The sequence below is a fragment of the Nomascus leucogenys genome, chromosome 3 (assembly GCF_006542625.1).
Source record: "Nomascus leucogenys isolate Asia chromosome 3, Asia_NLE_v1, whole genome shotgun sequence".
In the NCBI taxonomy this organism is placed as follows: domain Eukaryota; kingdom Metazoa; phylum Chordata; class Mammalia; order Primates; family Hylobatidae; genus Nomascus; species Nomascus leucogenys.
This window is the reverse complement of record NC_044383.1, coordinates 73,765,566-73,788,886: the sequence shown is the minus strand read 5'-3', so window position 1 is coordinate 73,788,886 and position 23,321 is coordinate 73,765,566. Positions and strand designations below refer to the sequence as shown.

Genomic DNA, 23,321 nt, shown 5'->3' with positions numbered 1-23,321 from the left:
ACTGCATGCACCCTTACTGTACAGGTAGCATCTAAGACAACTAAGAAAAATGGACTTCTTTTAAGTTCTCTTTAAAGTAACTCTCCAAAATGTTTACAACTTTAATAATTTATATGGGGCATAGTATCTAAGATCTATAAAGGCCTCTCTAGGTATTGTACTCAAAGGAAACAGTATCCAGAGAGTTATTGTTCTCTTGTCAAATTATGCTAAAAATTGGTTCACTCAGGGAATCTTTTAAAAAATAGTCTGACTTAATCTCTATCTCAGTCAAGTTTCACTAGAAAACCAGGCGTGAGGGTCCCAATGAGATTTCAAAAACATAACTCACTTCCAATTTTCACTTGACTTTGCTATTCTCATCTTGCTACAGGCAATTAGTCTCTCTCCAGAACCCTGAGGGCAAATCTGTCTTTCCTGACATTAGGATGGTGGGAGGGAGCTACAGAGTGTACCCCTCCACACATTCACCCGTGGGGCTTGGCATCAGGAGAGTACATCCAGTATGTTCAGAGAAGGGCGTCCAGTTCTGCTCCCCATCATTCTTGGCTCCCTGCCATGTTTGCTGGAAGGGTTAAGGTTCTGAAACCACTCTTGCAAAACTTATGACAGTGAGAGAAATCTAGCATAGCAGACTCCATCTTGCTTCTAACCTCAAAAGCTTATTGCCCTTGCTCATTCCTGAGTGTAGGCCAAGCTAACCATGGGAGGAATTTATTGTTTAACATTAAAGCAAAGAAGATAATAGCCCCTTCCCAAAACTACCCTCCTCCTAGTTCAGAGACTAAAACCACCTTTGTAAAATGAATGAAAGGCCAAAAGGTTAGAATTATGGGAGGAGCCTGAATTCTGCTAAGACCTATGCATAGTTCAGTGGTAACCAGCCATGTTCCCTAGCTTGCATACTACTCAGGAGTCATGTAGCCAGAGGTCACAAGAGTTGTAACTTTCCCAATTGTTCCTACAGATAACATCACTATTGTAAAACCTAAGATTGTTCTTTGAGGTATTTTTCAGATGTTTGCATCCTGATGAACTGACACCACTTGGACCCATGACTCATACCAAGGAAATAAATCAACTGGTCCTGTAACTCCCACCCAGAAGCTGACTGGGTGTGCAAAGATAGTTCCAACACTCCTGTGATTTCATCTCCAACCAATCAGTAGCACCCATTCCCCAGCCCCCTGCCTACCAAATTATCCTTTAAAAACCCTAGCCTCTGAGTTCTCAGAGAGGTGGATTTGAGAAGTATCTCCCATCTTTTTTTCTTTTACAACTGGCAAATATAGGTGAGTCTGTAGCCATACCAGACCAAGCTGGCCCAACTTTTACGTAACAAAGTAGTACATTGTTTTTCAGTTGCCATGGACCCTCAGGTCATGTAATCTGAGCATGCCCAGATGGACCAAGTGTTCAACCACAGAGGGAACCTGATTGCTCTGACTCAGGAGTGGGAACTGAATTAAAGAAGTGGACACTGCATGGCAGGATCCAGAATCCAACTGGATTGAGCTTTGGCATCACCCCATGGCAGGCTCCAGTTAGATCATGCCTCCTGACATCCCCTCATTGCAAGATCCAATCAGATCATGCCTCATTACCCTATGCTTATAAAACCTGACCCAGCCCCCAGCTCAGGCAGACACTGCTTTGGGGACTATCCCTGGTGTTCTCTTTACTCCTTATAAGTAATAAAATCCCCTTGCTAAATCTTCTTTGGTTGTGGTCATTGAGTTGACACCCACTAAGTGACTGAACCTGCCTGTTGTGTGGGTAGCAGGTCTTTCCTGAATTACTTTATATGGGAGTCCCAGAATTTAAATTTTATCCTACTGAATTTGAGAGAAATTGCTTTTTTAAATTCATAATGCTACTGCATTCACCAAATGATAATCTCTCTACTGGAACTTAGCACACCTGCTCAAAACAGGAACAACCTAAGAACACTTTCCTTTACTTGTTTTCTATGGCAATAAATGCTGAAATAATTAATTATATGTCTGATGTAGAAACGAATAAAGACAGATACCGAAGTGTGTTTAGGCTTCATCCAAGAAATCTTTCCCCCCTTAATCAGTTTGCTCCCTCTCACTGTTTTTTCTTCTCAGACTTGGCTCACTATAATCTGGAATGTGCTTTTTAATATTTTGGTTTTCCATGAAAATTCTTATAACCCAATAGTACTCTGCACAAGGCTGGGGAATCAATACATGGTTTTTGAGTAAATTTATTTAGTCTGGAATGATGTCTTTTGTAGTGAAATTTCAACTGAAGACTTCTAATCAAGAGTTGTTTTGTTCTCCTTAATAACAAGATTAGAAGGTGTTTTCTTTCTTTCTGGCAGAATAAAATCTGCATGTCCTGGTGAAAGCTTAGGAAAGGTATAATTGATGTATTTTTGAAATGCCATCCTGGTTTCCTGTAATTCCTCCTCTAGGAAATCTTTCCAATTTGTCATGATTCCCAGTTGTTTTGCTATAGACAGCAGCTCCCCCTGGGTGTTAGCCAGTTTATCCATCATATTGCCAAGAGTGGCCTGATGTGTTTTCTCTGCTTCTTGAAGCACTTCCTGTACCTCTTCTTGCCTCTGCCTCTGAGCTATGCCATAGAGGATGTTCATTTCATGTTCTTTTTCCCTCATCAGTCGGGCCACACTGGTCTTCTCATCCTTAATAACTGTGACACCAGTATTCACAATTTCCTCCACGGCTTTGCTACAAAAGATAATATGGATTTATAATTTAGATGGATTGGCCACTAAAAACAAAATAATTTCATCTTTAAACACAGATGAATGAAAATTGTTGAGATGAGCCACCAGCCTGAGACAGGCTGATATGGATGAGCTTTTGGATTGCATTAGCTGTTACCAAACAAAACACATTTTCAGAGCAGGGAGGCTTCCTATGTACTTCCCTGCTGTGGGCTAGGGTGAGGCCACTAGTCTAACATCTAATGGCAGCTTTAGGAACCTGAGACCACCTTTTTCAGGAAAATATACGTGCATTCTGCTTAAAAATGAGGAGATAGGGTCAGAGTTCCAAACTCTGTAGAGAAAATATTTCTTTATATTAATCCAGCTGCTGACCTTCAGCCGGAGATGAAAAAACTTTATACTCACAGGATAGATTTAGCTTTAATCTTGATTTTATCTGAGCAATACTCTATGACAGTCACCTCAAGCTTTTTGGTCTCGGGAGCTCTTTACAGTCTCAAAATTATTAAGGAAGCCAAAGAGCTTTTGTTTATATGAGTTATAGGCATTGACATTAACAGTTATATAAACTAAAACGGAGACATTTTAAAAATATTAAAAATCTCTTATGAAAAACGTTTTCCAAAACAATGAAATATTTCATGAGAAGAATGGTATAATTTAACTTTTTTTTTGAGACAGTGTCTTGCCGTCACCCAGGCTAGAGTGCAATGGCCTGACCCTGGCTTACTGCAACCTCCAGCTCCCAGGTTCAAGTGGTTCACATGCCTCAGCCTCCAGAGTAGCTGGGATTACAGGTGTGCACCACTACACCCAGCTAATTTTTGTATTTTTTAGTAGAGATGGGATTTTACCATGTTGGCCAGGCTGATCTCAAACTCCTGACCTCAAGTGATCCACCCGCCTTGGCCTCCCAAAGTGCTGGGATTACAGGTATAAGCCACTGCACCCAGCCTAACTTTTTTTTGCACAACTCTTTAATCTCTGGCTTAGTAGTAAAAAGCTGAATTTTCATACTGTTTCAATTTATTGTGATGTCACACATCACAAAACCCCTGGAGAACACCATTTTATATTCATAGGAGACTAAGAGTGAAAAAGGCAAATAAAGTCTTAGTGTTATTAAGAACATAGTTTTAATCTCATGGACTGCCTCTGCCTCTTTAAAGAGTCTCAGGGACCTTGAAGGGTCTCTGGACCACATATTCAGAAGCACTGCTAAATGATTAATATACTTCTGGCTATAATGTAGGGAATTATATAAAATTCATAGCAGCCAACCATGTTGACCTCTTATCATGTCCAAGCAAGTTAATGAGCATTCTATGCATACATTAATTCAATGAATCCTCAAAACAATTCTGTAGTGTGGTTCCATTACTATGCCCTTTTTATGAAGAAGACATTGAGCTCAGGGAGGTTAAGTAATTGGACTAAGTTTGCTTAATAAGTAAAAGAGGCAAAATCTGCAACACAACTCAGGCAGTCTGAGACCAGGGCAAAAGCTCTTAGCCACTGTGATACATTGCCAGTGGATTTCTGCAGTTAACATAGTTTGAGCAGAACCTCAAAGATTTGAGGTTTTAAGATCTCAAATGTATGGTTGTTAATAAAAATCCTCTTCCTCTGCCTCCCAGTCTAATACAGCCTTTCCAAGATTTACCACTGGCCCTATCTCCTAAATTCCATCTTCCAAGATGCAATTCTCTCATCTTCTCTAAGTCTTTCCACTTGACTTTCAAACCTGACAGACTTCCCTAGTCTTGAAGTAAATCACATCTTTCTTTAGCCTCCGTAGCCACTATACTATTTCTCTTCTTCCTTTTCCCACCAACTAAGCTATTTCCAATATTAATAACAGGGGTAATGATTATTGAGTACTTACTGTATTGCAGGAACTGTGGTAAGCATTTTACATGCACGATATCTCATTTAATTTTCACAATAACCCATTGAAGCTGACACTTTATTTACTTATTTACAGATGAATCTTGCTCTGTTGTCCAGGCTGGAGTGCAGTGGCACCATCTTGGCTCACTGCAAGCTCCACCTCCCAGGTTCAAGTGATCCTTCTACCTCAGCCTTCCAAGTATCTGGGATCACAAGTGTGCACTACCACACATGGCTAATTTTTGTATTTTTAGTAGAGGCAGGGTTTCACTATGTTGGCCAGGCTGGTCTTGAACTTCTAACCTTAAGTGATACACCTGCCTCGATCTCCCAAAGTGCTGGGATTACAGGTGTGAGCCACTGTGCCTAACCTATTTTTATTTATAACCTGTGACTATTCCCTTGTAACAGGTGAGAAATGGAGGCTTAGAGAAGAGTGAGTTGTTGTTCAATGTCACACAACTGAGCACGCTGGGGAGTTCCTGCCCTTAATCATTACCTGTTTCAAGCTCATGAGTGGGTGCTATAAATTTTTTGTCAGGAGGGTAGCACAGTGAAAATAACATTTTAGACTTGTTATTCAGGTAACAGTGAGTGAACTGAATCTTAGTGGGGTGAGCTAGAGAGACCAATTGTATCATTTCATAACATTCTCGAGGTGCAATGATGAGGGTCTGAACTAATGACAAAAGAGAGGGTTGGGAAGAGGAGAGAATGGGTTAAGCCTAGGAAATATTAAAAAGTCATAGCTGCCAGAATCTGTGACTGCAAGGATATAGGGGACGTGGGAAAAAGAGGAATCAAAACCAACTTGCTGATTTTCAACCTATGGAGCTTCCATTAATAGAAGTGATGCTGTGTATAGAGTGGGCAGTGTGCATCGACACACATTCTTAGGATTTAGTCTGATGTCTGACAACATCCCCAGACTGTTGATGAGATTGTCAGGGTGATGACCAGGGACCAATCTCCAAGGAGGAAGCTGTGCTCCCTGTGTCCTCTGACACAAGCAGGCATGAGTTTCCTGCCAGGTGGGGCTGACTTTCCTCTCACCCAAATGGGAGGTTTCATTTATGGGCTAACTGGAAGGCTCTACCAGAATTGAGCTCAGGTAAAAGTGATCCAATAATGTATATCTTGGATGACTCCAGCTCCCACCCTCAATGACAGTCCCTTTCAGACTCCCTGATATCAAAATCTCTTACTGCTGACGGAATCTGGTACTTTAAAAAATCTTTCCAACTTTTCTTTCTTCTTTCCTCTTTTTTTTTTTTTTTTTTTTTTTTGGTTTTAAACAGGGTCCCACCCTGTTGCCCAGGCTGGAGTGCAGTGGCACCATCTTGGCTCATGCAAACTCTGCCTCCTGGGCTCAAGTAATCCTCCCACCTCAGCCTCCGGAATAGCTGAGACTACAGGCATGTGCGACCATGCCCAGCTAATTTTTGTATTTTTTATAGAGACAGGGTTTTGCCATGTTGGCCAGGCTGGACTCAAGTGATCCTCCTACCTCGGCCTCCCAAAGTGCTGGGATTACAAGCATGAGCTACCGCGCCTAGGCCCACTTTTCCCAGCCTGCCTTAGTGCTTGAATATTTGATCCTTTCCTTCTGATGAGTTCCCTGAAGTTGTGGTAATTGAAGCCAGGAGTGGGGTGGGGTGCAGTGCGTCAAGGGTGTGACCTGGAATGCCCATTTATCTTTGTATCTCCCCTGCCTAGTGTGGTGTGTGTTGTGGATACAACAGGCAATCAATAAATGTATGAATGAATAAGTGGGTAATACAGACGAAGTTCTCTCTAATACATGTTGTGCTGAATAACACTAAATTTTAAAGCAGCTATATTGGAACATTACAAAAGCTTAAAAGAAATAATGAGGCCAGGCGCAGTGGCTCACGCCTGTAATCCCAGCACTTTGGGAGGCAGAAGCAAGTGGATCACTTGAAGTCAGGAGTTCAAGACCAGCTTGGCCAACATGGAGAAGCCCCATCTCTACTAAAAATACAAAAATTAGCTGGGCATGGGGGTGAGTACCTGCAATCCCAGCTACTTGGGAGGCTGAGGCAGGGAAATTGCTTGAACCTGGAAGGCGGAGGTTGCAGTGACCAGAAATCGCATCACTGCACTCCAGCCTAGGCAACAAAGCAAGACTCTCTCAAAAAAAAAAATAAAAAAAAATTCATGCTTAAAAAGGATTCTTAACAAAAGTGAAATATTTGCCATAGGAAAATAGCCAATTCTTGGGATATGTGTAAAATGTTTTTCAATGTACATAAATTAGTCTACCTGTATTTTTTTTTTACCGAAAGAGGGCCTAGAAAGCTTATCATATGAGAAAGAACTGTGAAAGAACTAGGTATTAGTACTTTTTGGTTTTTCCTTCCCTTCTTCAAATTAAATCTTGGACATAATCTCTCTCCTCAAACATTTGAAGGATCGCCACGCATAGAGGAGGAGCAGGGCCAGAAGCCAAAGGTAAAGGTGAGGCCCAGAGTTTTTGGATCCATATTAGGAAGAACATGACAAGTAGAGGTGTTCAGCATTTGGACCAAACACCTCAACCAGCGACATCAAGGAGGCTCACCAATGACTGGCTGGCATCTAGCAGAAGGAATGGCACGTCCAGCTCCATAACCCCTAATGCCCATTCTGATGTGAAGTGAATGTCTATGCTTTCTGTTAGCAGTGAGGTTCTTCTGGCATCTCTATCTTTATGAGGCTGTACACTTGTAATTTTGAAATACACACCGTATTTCAGGGTGGCACTGGCCAGAAAAGTAACTATTTTCAAAATAGTTGTAGTGTGTGTCCAAATTTATAGGATTCAGTCTGATATTTTATAAAACAGACTCCTGGAGAATGAAAACAAGTTACTAAAAAAAAGCATAATCTGATATCTAACAACTCAATCTTAACTGATAGGGAAAAAATAAACCACGGAAAATCCATACTAGCAATTGATCCTTTGCCTGGTTAGTCTGTAAATAAGCTATTAATCTACTTTTCATTAGAACTATAGGACTGTTAGCACTATTTCAATCAGGTACAACCACTGTGTTTACCAGTAACCTATGTTCTGATTTTCCACCTGGGATATGGGGAACCCCTGGCTCTCTGGTCTGGCAGGAGACTGCAGGCATTTCAGAAGTTAGGCAGGTGAGGAACATCTCCAGATGCCAGCATTCAGCAGTGCATTTCTATCCCCGGGTTATTAACACTCTTGAACTTCCCCTTGGCTCTGCCTCATTATACATCACACTTTCTCCTTCTATGGCTTTGCTCATTCGGTTCTCATTCTTTTGCCTCTCTAACAAGTGGGACCTCCTACTTTCTCTCTAAGGCCCAACCCACGACTAACTTCCTCCAAAAAACCTACCTCACTACATACTCCACCCATACTGCTTGATCTTTCCAGGACTTTGAACTCTTCCAGCACCTATGTGCTATTTGTACCAGTCCATCCAGCCTTGCTTGTTGGGCGCAGCCATGCTCTAGTGATTTTACACAATGTTGAGGAAGGGCCCTTAATTTGTGCCACATCCACAGAAGGTACTTGATGAGCTCTGGTGAAGTGAACAAACCCTCTAGAAAACTCACATAGCTTCTCTACCTGTAAAGCAGGTAGCATAATGGAAGGTCATAAGCTTTGGCATCATAAAGGCCAGGGTTCAAATCAGGCCCTGTTACCTCTTTCCTCTGTGACATCTGGCAGTTTGCTTAGTTTCCCTTTAAGGCCTTAACCTTCCAGGGTCTTTGCCTGAAGATATGTAGGATGATACAATCTCCTAGGAAGGGATATGCAGATGCAAGAAGGAGTATACAAAAAGCCTTGCATGTGTTGAGAATTGAATAAGGGAAGCTGTCAGTAGGAATTACAGCCATGACCACAAAAAATCCTGAGTGGTCACTTCATTCATGCCTCGCCTTGGGCTAGAAAACAACTAGAACTTTTACAAACAGAGATTTTTTTTTTTTTTTTTGAGACGAAGTCTCGCTCTGTCGCCCAGGCTGGAGTGCAGTGGCGCAATCTCGGCTCACTGCAAGCTCCGCCTCCCGGGTTCACGCCATTCTTCTGCCTCAGTCTCCCGAGTAGCTGGGACTGCAGGCGCCCGCCACCACGCCCGGCTAATTTTTTGTATTTTTAGTAGAGACGGGGTTTCACCTTGTTAGCCAGGATGGTCTAGATCTCCTGACCTCGTGATCTGCCTGCCTTGGCCTCCCAAAATGCTGGAATTACAGGCGTGAGCCACTGCCCCCAGCCTTTTTTTTTTTTTTTAACTTTAAGAGAGAGTACAGTGTCTCCTGGGCAATCTGTTTAGAATCTAATCACCTCAATCCACAAAAAGGTTTTCTGCACAGTTAACAAATTTCTCATGATATATAAGTGTTCTGAATCCTTAAGTCTTGATGAAGGTTTATAGTAAAAGATCTGCATAGAATTCTCAACAGTGGTCTCTCTCCATATATTAGTTTCTGCAAATTCTCTAAAGAACAGAGGAATCTAGTATTTTCTAGAAATAAGATCTGGTGTGCTGAAGAGTGGCTTTGACTAATTGGAAGAAATTTAAACCATTTGTTCAACAAATATTTCAAGAATGTCTACCATGTGCCAGACTTTCTTCCAGGCACTTGGGAAACATCAATAAACAAAATGGGCATTCTAGCGGGATATATTTTAACAGTACACATGGCAGTTCCTTAATCCTAGTCTACAGATTCAATAAAAGGCAGACATTGAAAACCTTCCATCAAACCTCACAGAGGAAAGAGCTGGAGGGGGCTCAAAAACAATCTAGCAAGAGAGGGAGGAGTCTGCAAGTGTGTGTGAGGAGGGGACCCAGAGGCTCCCACAGGTGAGACAGAGCTCCTGCAGATGGCTGGCAGGAGAGAAAAGAAAAGAGGATCCACCTTCCAGTGCATTGGGCCACGACTCATTCCCTAACCCCCTCCTGATATCCCCTCTCATCTTCCTCTTCTACCTCCACAATGACCTGCAGTCTATGCAGGAAGAGAGGTACCAGTTAAACTGTCACAGCTGCAGCTCTCATTCTCATTTATCTGTACCTCCTCCAGGATCTTACCTGTGTGCCTGTTCTAAAGAGTTCTAATAAAAAAGATTTTACCCATTAATTATATAGAAATGGATCTGTTAACTCAAGCAGCAAAGCAAAAGGGACCAGTCACAGACTAGGAGGCCAAATAGGGAGGTCTCAGTCTCAGCTCTGCTGCTATAAATCAGTGATTGTGGTCAGGTAAATGACCTGGTAAAAAAATCTGGAAATTATGGTTTTTCTCTTGCACCTGACAATCCCTGAGCTCCTAACTGCTGTCCTGTTCCAGCAAAGAATCATTACGTATATAGAAATATACCTTGGTTTTCTTAAAATATATATATGTATGATCTGATCTGTGATTATGCACATACATATGGCTGTAAACACATCAAAAGGGCATGGAAGGATATAGACTCTATTGTTTAAAATAACTGTCTCTGGGAGGCAGGGAGAGTGTAGGGGAAGCAATGCATCAGGACTTGCAATTTTTGCTCTATATATTTCCATAATGTCAACTTCTTTTGCAGCATATATTACTTGCATAATAAGAAAAAGACCAAAAAGTAACACAAACACAATAATGTATGATCTAGGCCAGAGAATGTGAAGATTGATTTCAATGATGTGTTTATGGGAAACTGTTTCTTGATTCCTGTCCTTGGCTTCTTAAAACTGGTGACACAGAATGAAAAATACCATATTTACAGAGTAGCTATCTTTCAAGCAGGGACAGGAAGAAGATATGATTGAGGAAGAACACACGAGAGCTTTAAAAAACAGCAATTTTCAATCCCTTAAGCTGGGTGGTAGGTTTTTGAGTATTTATGTTATTATGTTTCTTTAAGCCACATACATACTCTACAATATAAATTGTTCCCTATGTTTGGTATTTTCCATAATAAAAATGTAAAAACACAAAAACTGGGCAATATCTACCTATGTACTATAACCTTATCTGTTTCTCCAGGTTGATTTTGATAAAGGAAGATACTAATTTGCAAATGAGTTCTGGAATACCTTTTCTGGGCCTGGATTGCTTCCTGGGCGATGCGTCTTTCTTCAGCCCTGGCTTTCTCCACAGCTTCGACCTTCTCTCTGTGGCATTCCATCATAATCCTTTGGATTCTGTGGACCATGCGCTGTTCTGCAGCCAAGTGCTCTCTCTCCATTTCGTCATCCATGTTTTGATGCATCTCTGTCTTAGTTTTAGCTGTCACTTCCTGAAGCAATGGCAAAACTAGGTTTAGCTATTACAGATTTGGTGTTTAAAACTGCACATTAAGAGACTATTTAAACCATAGTTTTATCTATCTGCTGGCAACTGTGCCTGTTAACACTGATGATTTAAAAGAAGAGTGTGTATGATACGGAAAACTTTTATTTATATGATGTTAGGTGAACCAAAAATGTACAAACAACGTAGCATAAATATCTATGTAGATAATATTGAAAGGGAATATGGAAAAAAGAAAATAGTTGGGTTAGAGGGGTAGGGTTGAAGGTCTTTTTTCTTGATTAAATATTCTAGTATCATATTATCATTATATATAATTACATAATGCAACTCTGCTTTAGTAAGCCAGTCCTGGAAAATGGCAGAAATAATTATTATGCCTCCTGAGTGTCTCCTGGGTAGGAGGGAACCTGAGGTTCAGGCAGAAAACAATGGCATGATACGACAGTCACAGGAATCTGCCCACCTGTCCCCACCATTTTTCAATATTCCAGCTTATTAGTGTTGTGGGGCCCTTTCTCCTTCAGGGAAGGGACAGGAATAAGTGCTCCATTGTTCCAAGAAGGAGGACCTGAGGAGGGCCTTCAACCAAATAAGGAGAAGAAGCACTAGTCAAACCAAGACCTGTGGAAAACAGAGCCACAAATTTGCTCAAGGAAAACCCTGTCACCATTTTGGAAATGCCTACTAACTCCACAGTGTGCCTGGCACTCTGAGGCCCAGAAGCTACATACACAAGAAGTTGGGGATCTTGGTCCTCAGGGGGGATTCACTGTCTAGTGAAGAAGGCCAACAACCTAATTGTGCAATACATGTTACAGAAATATAACAATATGTAGAAATATAACATTATAAAGAGGAGGAGCAATTCATTCTGTCCAGGTATTTTAAAACTTTCATTTAAAGGTAATTTTTTTTTTTTTGAGACAGGTTCTCATTCTGTTGCCCAGGCTTGGGTGCAATGGCACACTCATGGCTCACTTCAGCCTCGACCTCCCAGGCTCAGGCAATTCTCCCACCTCAGCCTCCCATGTAGCTGAGATGATAGACACTTGCCACCATGCCTGGCTAATTTTTGTATTTTTTGTCGAAATAGGGTTTCACCATGTTGCCCAGGCTTGTCTTGAATTTCTGGGCTCAAGTGATCTGCCCACCTTGACCTCCCAAAGTGCTGGAATTACAGGCATGAGCCACTGTGCCTGGCCAAAAGGTAAATGTTTATCTCTATTTGGGAAGACATCAAAAGAACATAGAGAAGTTACTTCACATAACACATCAATGGAAGAACTAGGGATAGAAGCCAGGATTGCTGACTGCCAGTTTCTCACTTCATTCCTGGCTGTGATGCTGGAGTCTTTCAAGAGATTCATCAATTGTACAGTCTTTTAAGATATAGTACAGTGGGTTTTCTTTCTTTTTCAATAGCTGCAGAATCCCTTCTTTAAATGAAATCTTACCCAGAATAGAAAGGAATAAAACCAGTAAGAGTTCTCCTGGCTGAAGATTGCTCAACTCCCTTTAGCACCATTTCTATGGGAGCCCCTGAGAGAGCCAGCTCTGTTTACAGTATCCAGAGAGAATCCTCAGCTGAAGCTGAAAGTCAAGAGAACTCCAAATTATAAGGGAAACTGAAATTGCTTCAGCTTCTTAGAAGATTATTTCAACAATTAAAATATTTGTTAAGACAAACCTTTCAGCTTTTTCAAGAGAAAAAGTTCTCAACTTCTCACTTTGGCTACTTCAAGGGTGAAAAGTTAAAAAATGAAACAGACACCAGAAATCAACTTTAAGAATCTCTCCAAAGTGGCCTCAGTTCATGTATTTAGAAAATCTTTTTAGGAAAACATTGGCCATTTAGAAATGCTAGCTGGGTTTCCTACACTGCAGAAGGCTTTGTCTCTTAAATCACTAAAATTTTTTTGACAAAAAATATTTTGAATGGAAATGTTTCTAAATGTCTTTAACACCATAAAAAGAACATTATGAAACAATCTAACACTTTCTTAATGATCCAGGCTTGGTAGACAAAAGATGAATGATTGTACTGGGCCAAAAACTTCATGTGTCATTTAGTAATTGTTGAAGTTCATAGAGCCACTTGTATCTGTCATAAATGACCCCAGATTACATTGCTTTTTGAAATTTAATCTTTGCTCTTTGTAGGTATCAAATCAAATTTTTTCTTTTCTTCAAAGAACAAGAAAATTACTTGCCATCAGGCTGAGGATGCTGCTGTAGCTGCTATCAGTGAGCCTCTTTTTGTTATTTTTACTTTCCAGTATTTAATCTATTTCCAATTTGAAAAATCAAGCAACCTGCTGGGTATGGTGGCTCATGCCTATAATCCCAGCACTTTGGGAGGTTGAGGAGGGCAGATCATTTGAGGCCAGGAGTTCAAGACCAGCCTGGCTGCCAGGCCAACATGGCAAAACCCTGTCTCTATTAAAAATACAAAATTAGCTGGGTGTGGTGGTTCACACTTGTAATCCCAGCTACTCGGGAGGCTGAGGCAGGAGAATCACTTGAACTCAGGAGGCAGAGGTTGCAATGAGCCAAGATCACACCACTGCACTCCTGCCTGGGCTACAGAGAGACTCCATTTCAAAAGAAAAGAAAAAAAAAAAAATCAAGCATCTAAGTCTGTTGGGTTTAGGTTGCCAAATAAGCATAATGACATCTGAGTGGGGGTGAAGAGGTTCTGCTGTGTGTAATAAGCCTGAGTTACTCTCTTGTAGTCAGAGGCCTTTATTTAACTCCTTAGGGGGATATTTTAACTTACTTCTGGGTTTTCAAATACATTCTCAGTAATTCAGACTGCTGGGTGGTGGTTGAGTTTAAGACAGGTGAAGTACTACCATAATATATTCCTATATGAATCAATATTTTTTTTCAGAATGAAATGTATTTAATGGAACTCTTGCAAACATCTGTTGAAGAAGGAAAAAAGCCAGTGTCAATAGGGTGGTGTAAGACTGTTGTATGCCTGATTTCTTTTGGTGCAAAGTGATTGTGGTTTTTTTTAAAAAATTTTCCATTTTTGTGGTGCATAAGGTATTTTGATATAGGCATACAATGTGTAATAATCACACAAGGGTAAATGCAATATCCCTCACCTCAAGCATTTATCCTTTCTTTGCGTTACAAACAATCCAATTATACTCTTTCAGTCATTTTTAAACATACAATAAATTATTGAATCATAGAATTTAAAAATGACATTCCAGCCTTTTATTTTGGCTGGGTTCTGAAGTAGGTATTCAGATAATTAGAAATTATCTGATTCCTAATTACTAACTAGGAATTCAGATAATTGGACTCAGTCCCTCTTTTATGTAATGATTTAATAAAACAAAAATTCATTTACTGCCTCACATAGCATGTGGAATACATATTTAAAGCAACAAAAATAATTAAGTAACCTGCTGTTTGTCAGTGTTCTTATTCAATGTAAGGAGACCTCACATGGAATTAAATTGCTTTTACTGAAATGCATCTTGAGTGAGTCACCCCACATTTTGAGATATTGTAAGAAACAGATTCATGGACTCCATCATGTTAACTGTACAGATGTTTGACAGGCATTTTTACATAATGTCCCCCTCAGGAGACATTGCTCTGAGGTTTCATAACTAGGAATATTTGAGCCTCTCAAGTGCCTAATTTGTCTGTACCTTATGGGCATGGTGAGTCACAACATTTCCCTCTTTGCATTGGCTGCCAGAAAGCTCAAGGCCCAATCAGTGATAATTGCACAAGACATCATGGCATATATACATTTTTAAGTTTTAAATTTACCTATGACTTTATTATATTTTCTACTCTAGTTTCTCATTTATTTATCCTTTAGCTTTCATCTTCTCATTTACTTTTTGATATTATTGTCTTTCAATAATATAAACACCTTTTCAAAAGATTGCCTATCCATCAAATAAGATCTAGAAATTTTATCTAACAGCACACATTTGAGACACACCAAACTCTTAACATCATGTAAGAGCAATACCTGGTGGTCTCGACACATCAGAATTTAATATTTGGTTCTAGAGGAACTTGGTTTTCTGCTATATATTGGTAATCTCAAACTTTAATGTGTGAGAATCACTTGGGATGCTGATGGAGTCTGTAGGTCAGAATGAGGCCCAGGAATCTGTATGTCAGGCCCCCAAGTGAACAGATTCTGATGCAAGTGGTTCAAAGACAAGCCCTGAGAAGTAGTACTGATGTCTGTGTCTTGGTATCCTACAAATATAACAGGTTGAAATAACCCCACACACTACTCTTAGACAAATCATTCCTTCATACATAAAAAAATATCTGAAATGGTGGTATAAATGTAAATTCCCAACCCCCAGACAAATATTTCAGGAAGGTCAATCCCCCTTTAACTATTTACCTTTAAATAGGGCTTCTTTCTACTGAAGCACTAAGTGCATCAACTCCACTCAAAGGCTGCGTGGGGTACAATAACATTATTTAAAGAAAGACTAGCATGTGAACCTTGAAACAGGCATCACGTCTTCCTTATGTCTTTACAACCTAATGCCAGGAAGGACATTCAAAATGTGTATCATCCAGCACAGTAGGGCCCACCTATCTGAATAGCCTCTGGCTGCAGCATTATAGCAGGGAACTAGAGCCCCTTGCCAAGCCATGAGTTGTCCTTTTAAATTGCTGGATTGGGAGAAGTGCAGGAGTCTGCTGGGGAAGCAACCAGGGTGACCAAGGTGATAGAGGGCTTAGCGGGTGACTATTTATCAACTGATAGAGAAGTATTTTAATACTTTAATTGCCATACTTGTACATAGCAGCTGAACAGCAGGCCTGCCTAAGACATGCTATAAATGCTCTTCACATTTTGAATTGAAATGGGGAATGGGCAGTGGACCACCACAGCCAACCCCTCAGACACCATACCAACCCCGGCTGAGGTAGGCCACTGGAGCGAAGCAGGGAGCATGCCGCTAGCCTTCAGGACCCATGGAGAGGAGCTCCCCTTCCTGCCAGCAAGTCCTCTCTGGGTAGACAGTTGATTTTATCTCACGTGGTACAGATCTAATATATGGTAGGTGCTCATTGTTGCAACAATGAATAAATTGGCCTGCGGTCCCTCAACTGCTCATTAGTGTTCCTAAGTTAGGCCAAACCTGGGGCTGGACCTCTGTCACTTTCCTCCAGCTTCTGCCCATGTATTGTCATACCTGTACCTTACCCTGTCCTGTCCCTCCCTTGACCAAAATGTGAAAATAGTTCTGTAACATTTTCCTTTGAGCAGATTTTGTAATCGAGGTACTGAACTAACAATGAATCCTAGGGTCTCCACCTGAAAGTTTGTAAGTTACCTAGAGTCATGTACTTGAACAGGCTACAGGTTAGTAACCTTCATCTGTGACATCTGGCCCTGCATTAAATTCTTGAGGGACAGCTCAGATGTCCCCCTTGGCAGTACAGTAAATGCAAAATTTAGAAAAAATGATGCAATCAGAGAAGGAGGAGAACAGCCTGCTTCACTTGTTCAACTATTTAAGCACGTACTAAGTCAGGGGATTGTGCTGGGCACCAGGGCTAGTCCAGTGATGAGACAGACACCCCTGCTGAAAGCTGCAGTCATGTGGGGGAGTCAGACATTCAACAACTAACCACACAATCATTTATTTAATTACAATGGTGAAGACTGCTATGAAAAAGATCAGGGTGTCATGGACAGTGTGTGGGTGGCAAGGCAAGGTTGGTCAGGCAAAGCTTCCCTTGGGAAGTAAGCTATGGGGTTCTTCTTCACCTATTCATCACTGCTCTAGAGAGCTCAGCATCTCTTCTGAGAACCTCCCAGGGGTCCCAGCTAATGGCCATGAAACACCAATCTAGATTTTCTTATTATTTTTTTCTCATTCCCTTGCCAACTTTTTTTTCTTTTTACTAATGTAATTACTTTTAAAAGACAACAGATAAGCCACTATAAAAACCTGTAAATCTTTTTGATGTTCCTCTTTCAAAATCTGAATTTCAATTTTGTGTCTGTCATTTGCTTCTTCAAGTGCTTTCTCCACTGCTTGTTTTTGACGTTCATTAGCCTTTGAAAGAAAGAGTCCATTTATCTATTAATGTATCAGAATAAGCACAGGGAAACTTGGCTTATTTAGGATGTTGGTAAATCAGGTTTTCAAGTTTACTGAAAATTAGCAACAACCATGGAGTCCCTAATTTCCTGCCCCATTGCCATCTCAAACCTCCCATAGCAAACTGTCTGCCTTCGCCACAGATGCTCTAACGCATCCCAATCCAGGGCTAGGCTTGCTGTTTCTGGAATTGCTAAAGGCAAGGCAGCTTTACTGTATGTAGGCTGCTGGGTTGCCTTTTCTCTTTGGCACTTTATTTCTTGCTTGATTGACTCTCAAAGTAACATATGTGCATTGTGGAAAATCTGGAAAACAAAGTGAAGTGAAAAGACGCACAAAGCTAGAAGGAGCTGAGTAAAGAGGCAGAGTACCATCCAGGTCCCCCACATTTGGTCTTCAGAAAGAACTTTAACTCTATTGGAAAAGAATACACAGAACACTAGACTAACTTACATGCAAATTGTAGACTATTTACAAAAGCATCACCTTGTATTAGGATGTATAATTGATGGTTCACAATCAGTTTGAATTTTACCACTAATAAAAATAGATGACTACAAAGATTTTGAGATAAATCAAAATCTGGGGTATACAGAACTGGAGTATTCATAAAGAACTGGAGTATTATGTATGTTCAAAATATTTTCATAGCAAGCTTTTGCTGGCATTAATACTGAACAATGCTAATACTATTTGCTATAATGTCTATTTTATAAAGAAACTGAGAAACATTGTTCTAAGCACTGTGGTTTGTTCTGCTCTCAAGGAGCTGTAATTCTCTTTAGGAAGTTACTGATGTCATTCTATGATTGGAAGAAGTGGGGCTACAGGACTGAGGCTTTGCTTCAGTTTGATGCCTTGGATCCCACTGTGAACCCCGATATTCAAATTGCCCTTATAGTGCTCAGCAGTCATATGGACAAGGTATCAAGGATTTGGAAGAGAGGGGAGGAAAAGCGGAGTAGGCCATAATGAAGCATTTGAAGAAACAGGAGTGTTACATGCTCCACAAATGGATGGTCTATATATTAAATGTTAGGCCATAAGAAACAACTATCAACAAGGAGTCTTCTTAGACATTTTTTTTTCTTTTTAGTTTTGGTTTCAGTCAAATGAAAATAAAGGGAGCAGGAGTCCTCCATACAGAGAGGACAGCTGAGAAGGAAGGAAGCTCCTGATGATGCCGGCTTCCTACTAAGCACCTACTGTGTGCCAGGCATATTATTTCACTGAACCCTCCCAACTATCCCACAGAATGGGTACTATTATTACTCTTTTACAATGAAGAAACCAAGACTACAGAGGTTGTAGAACTTGCCCAAGGTCCCACAGCTAACCAGGATTCAGTCAGTTCTGACTACTACACTATACAATTGTTTCAGACAAATCCAAAATGTGAAAGAACTGTAAAGATGGACTTTAGGTTGACATGTAACTTCTTTTACCTGAGCCCATACTTCAGCTTCTGCTTTCGCAATGTGTTCTCTGAGTATATCTTCTTGAAACTGCTCTTCTTTTTTCAGAATATTTGCCCCAATATCTGTGTATTTGAAGAGCAATGGTCACAAACCTCCACCGACTGCTTCCTGGCTTTCCTTTCCACCATTATCTAGTTATTTATGAGGGCTATTTAGGAGATATGTCCTTTTAGGAGATGCCAGTATATATATTTCAAAGATACCCATTGAAAGAGTAAGATTTTCTCTGATTAGGAGGGAATTCACAGCAGTGTCAGGCCTGGATAGAGTTGGTCATTCCCCTCATCACACCCAGTCCACACAGCAAGACAACTGGGGAGGTGAAATAAATGCCCTGAAGAAAGGGACACATTTTGTACACCCAAAGGAGAATGAGTGCATATTCAAGAGGTCTTAGCACATTATACAGCTCTCTCTCTCCCTGTTCCTATTTGGGTGCTAGTGCTAGCATCAGGAGAGGGGAAGCGGAATGCCTTCAACATGTTACATGCCTTTCTTTAGCGTGTGGTTCTTTGTGGGTTTAACTGCTTCAGTATGGAGTGAGCTAAGGGGTAGAAGTTTACTATTTTTCTGCCAATTATCTAATTTGATTTCCAAATAATAACATTCCCATAATAAATAATATCCTCTCTACCCAGACAAGGTAATAAAAGTCTAGAGAGGTTAGAGGACCGCGCAATATCAGATAGCCAGGTCTTTTTCCACTGGGATTTATTTCTTTTTTTCTTTTTTTTTTTTTTTTTTTTTTTTTTTTTGAGAGGGAGTCTTGCTTTGTAGCCCAGGCTGCAGTGCAGTGTTGCCATTTCGGCTCACTGCAACCTCCGCCTCCTGATTCAAGTGATTCTCCTGCCTCAGCCTCCTGAGTAGCTGGGATTACAGGCACCCACCACCATGCCTGACTAATTTTTGTATTTTTAGTAGAAACGGGCTTTCACCATGTTGGTCAGGCTGGTCTCGAACTCCTGACCTCAAGTGATCTGCCCACCTTGGCGTCCCAAAGTGTTAGGATTACAGGCGTGAGCCACCGTGCCTGGCCTTCCTCTGGGATTTCTAAGCTTAAGGTAATAGATTCTTAGAGCTATCTGGATCCACATTCCTCCTTTCCCAGCTGCTGGAGTAAGTCTAGCTGCAGCAGTAAACCATTAAGCCAACTCACTAAAAGGGTAAGCATGGACAGATTGAAAGCCTTGATGCTAGATTTCCCTTGGGTTTCTCTGTTAAAAGAGTCAAGAAATTCCATTTTATGCAGTCTATTCTGAGTTATGTTTCTGTCACTAGCAATTAAATGTATACGTTTGGTGGCATAGAGTCTCCTACTAGTTCATCAGTGAATCTTAAAAACACAGGGCAGCATATATTACGGTAGAGATGGACACATACTGCAAAAGCCCAACACTGTGTAGAAATAATTAGAAAAGATTTTCTAGGACAAAACGTGACTAAGCATGGACCATCAATGTACTGAACTTCATAAAAATGTGATACAAGTGTAGGCTACCACTATCCTCTTTTATGTTTAAATCCCATTGGTTTTATTAGTTGTTCTCAACCCTGATTGTACAACAGGATCTCTGCAAAGCTTTTTTAAAAAATGCATGTACTGTAAAGGGAACAAACTATTAATAAACAACTTGGATGAATCTCAAGGGCATTATGCTGAGTGAAGAGAGCCAATCTCAATGGGTTACATAATCTATGATTCTTTAGATAGCATTCTCAGTGATAAAATTATAGTGATAGAGAACAGATTAGTGGTTGTCAGGGGTTCAAGTTTGGGGAGAAGAGAGTGACAGCTAAGGGGTAACACGAGGGAGTTCCTTTGTGGTGATGGAACAGCTCCATGTTGTGAATGTGGTGATGGTTACATTAATATACACACATGATAAATTTCATAAAACTATATGCCAGGGGAAAAAAAGTGTACATAAGGTCTGTACCTGACTTAATAGTATTGTTTCAATGCCAGTGTTCTGGCTTTGACAAAGTGCCAGGATTACGTAAGATACCAGTGGAAGCTGGATGAAGGGTACAGGGGAACTCTGATCTATTTTGCAACTTGTGAGTCTTAAACTATCTTGAAATAAAAAAGGTTATTTAAACGTGAAGGAAAAAATACACGTTTAGTCCTGACCGTAGAGGTCCTAATTTAGTGACTCTGTGTTAGATTAGTATTAAATCCAGCAGGTCTGTGTTTGGATATCTGTATTAATATTTTTTTTCAAAGTTCTATATAGTGCACTGCCAGGATTGAGAACTATCGTCCTATGAAATACTCACTAGCTCTTCTATGGACATTTCAACATGCTTTTGAACTTACTTATAAAGAACAGAGAATTTTGACTTTCTTTTTTTTTTCTAACTTACAACAGTTCAACAACAAATAAAGGTCACTGAATAGAAAAGATTAATTTCTAACAATAGATTTAACTTAGCCACTTAAGGTTTGGGTTAGATATTCCATAAGGCATGAGGAATCAATCATTAAGGTATATCTAAGAATGGAGATACACTGTCTGGGTATGAAAACTCACTTTAGAGATTATAATGAATCATTCATACTAAGCATTTACTAAATGCTAAAAAACAATTTTGGAATTGATGTTTTTAGAAGATGATTCCAATTTGATCTCCCCCTACATTTTAGTTTTTTTTTCCAAACACCTCTGCTCTCCAGCTTCTTATATTTTCAAATATCAGGAGTGAAACGGAATCACCCTTAGTTTACCATTTTAAAGGAAGACAGGATCAGAGAAGTATTTTGAGAGTTCTTAGGAAAATATCTACAAGGCTCAAGGTCAGATTGAAAACTCTTATGGGGATAAAAGAGAGATGGAAACCTATAGTACAATTTGATTTGCTTATGTATTATATATACATATGTATGTACAGTAAATGTCCTCATGTTATCTATATGTATCTACTTTTATGCCACCAGCTACTATTTAAAGGTTATAGTTTCTTTTACCCATTTATTAGGGTACTTTAACATTTTTTTCTTTTTTTTTTTGAGGCAGAGTCTTGCTCTGTCACCCAGGCTAGAGTGCAGTAGCGCAATCTCAGCTCACTGCAACCTCCACCTCCTGGGTTCAAGCGATTGTCTTACCTCAGCCTCCCGAGTAGCTGGGATTACAGGTGCATGCCACCATGCCTGCCTAAATTTTTTTAGTAGAGACGGGGTTTTGCCATGTTGGCCAGGCTGGTCTTGAACTCTTAGCCTCAAGAGATCTGCCCACCTCGGCCACCCAAAGTGCTGGGATTACAGGTGTGAGCCACTGTGCCCATCCAATTAGGGTATTATTTAGAGAGAATATTTCCTCTCCTACACATACTGAAAGGTGCTCAAGTATGGCCAAGGGCAAAATGAACTCACATTTACTATTAGGTGCCAGGATTTATAATAGATAAACACTTCATTAAAGTCTCATAACAACCTGTAAGATAGGTAATAGTATATTTATTTCCACATAAGGAAACAGATTGAGAGGCTAAATACCCTGCCCAATACACACAACTGTAAGTGGAGAAGCTGTATTCCAACCCATATTCTCCTCAAACATCCCTGAAGGGACAAGCAACTCTGAAGAGAAAAAAGCTGATCAAAGTCTATGTAACAGAAAGAATGACACATAAGGCTATGAAGCGTTAGAACAAAGGAAAACAGTAAAGTCACTTACCTAGTATGTCTTTGTGAGTGTAAAAGCGTGTCTTAAGTGGCTTGTATTCATGGATCCGTTTGAAGGTTTTTCCAAAAGGGGCTGGTGGAATTATTTTATTACAAACAGCACAGCAAACAAAGTTTTTGTAATCTGAATTTCTGATCATAGTTAAATTTCAGATGTCTTCTCCTATTTACAGTTAAAATAATCTTAGAATCAGAAAAAGTCGTTTCAAGAAAAGCTGAACGTTTAAGAAAGCTGGAAGAGGTTCAGGGTTTTAGGATAATGCTAGAGGCTGGTAAGGATTAAATGGTTCACATGATTAGGTAGTGGTTATGTGTTTAACATTAAAGAATGGTACTAAAAGCCCCTGCCATAGAAGGTATGGGCACCAGATTTGAGAAGATTTAAGCAGTTGCTCCTTCCCAGACTCTAGCATTAAGTTGTTAACTTACTTAGCAACTGTTGCTAGGTAAGACAAGCTTTGCTCATAAAAGCAACTTCAAATGACAAAAGGGAGCATGATACAGCCATTCATTTTCCTGATACTTTCTATATTAGTTTCCTGTTGCTGCTGCCTTACTCTGTTTTCTGTTGCTTGTAACAGAATACCTGAAACTGGATAGCTTATAAAGAAAAGGAAATTATTTCTTACAGTTTATGGAGGCTGAGAAGTCCAAGGTGGAGGAGCTGCATCAGGTAAGAATGTTCTTGATGGTGGGAACTCGCTAAAGAGTCCTGAGGTGGTATAGGGTATGACATGGCCAGGAGCTGAGCTCACATGCTAGCTCAGGCCTCTCTTCCTCTTCTTATAAAGCCATCAGTTCTCCTCCCGTGATAATCCATCAATCCCTTAACCCATGAATGAATTCACTCACCCCTTAAAGGCCCCACTTCTCAATACTACCACATTGGGGATTAAAGTTCAACATGAGTTTTGCAGGGGACAAATATTCAAACCATAGCACCACTGTCACAAACTACACAAACTTCATAGCTTAAATGTAACACAAATTTATCCTCTTGCATTTCTGGAGATCAGAAGTCTAAAATGAGTCTTAGGGGCTAAAATCAAGTTGTTAGAAGGGCTGGTTTCTTCTGGAGGCTTCGGAGGAGAATGTGTTCCCTTGCCTTTTCCAGCTTCTAAAGGCCATCCATATTCCTTGGGGTCATGGCCTCG

General features: G+C 40.3%; 1 protein-coding gene across 1 annotated transcript; it reads right to left on the bottom strand.

The window, feature by feature from the left end:
- Positions 1-2,214: 2,214 nt before the first annotated feature.
- On the bottom strand, positions 2,215-22,750 carry C3H6orf163 (chromosome 3 C6orf163 homolog). The gene is made up of 5 exons (XM_003258314.2): positions 22,160-22,750; positions 18,453-18,547; positions 16,855-16,962; positions 10,678-10,880; positions 2,215-2,717 (listed from the first exon to the last, which is right to left on the bottom strand). The coding sequence occupies exons 1-5, from the start codon at positions 22,305-22,307 to the stop codon at positions 2,282-2,284; spliced, it is 990 nt and encodes a 329-aa protein (XP_003258362.1). The 5' UTR covers positions 22,308-22,750; the 3' UTR covers positions 2,215-2,281.
- Between the last annotated feature and the right edge of the window lie 571 nt (positions 22,751-23,321).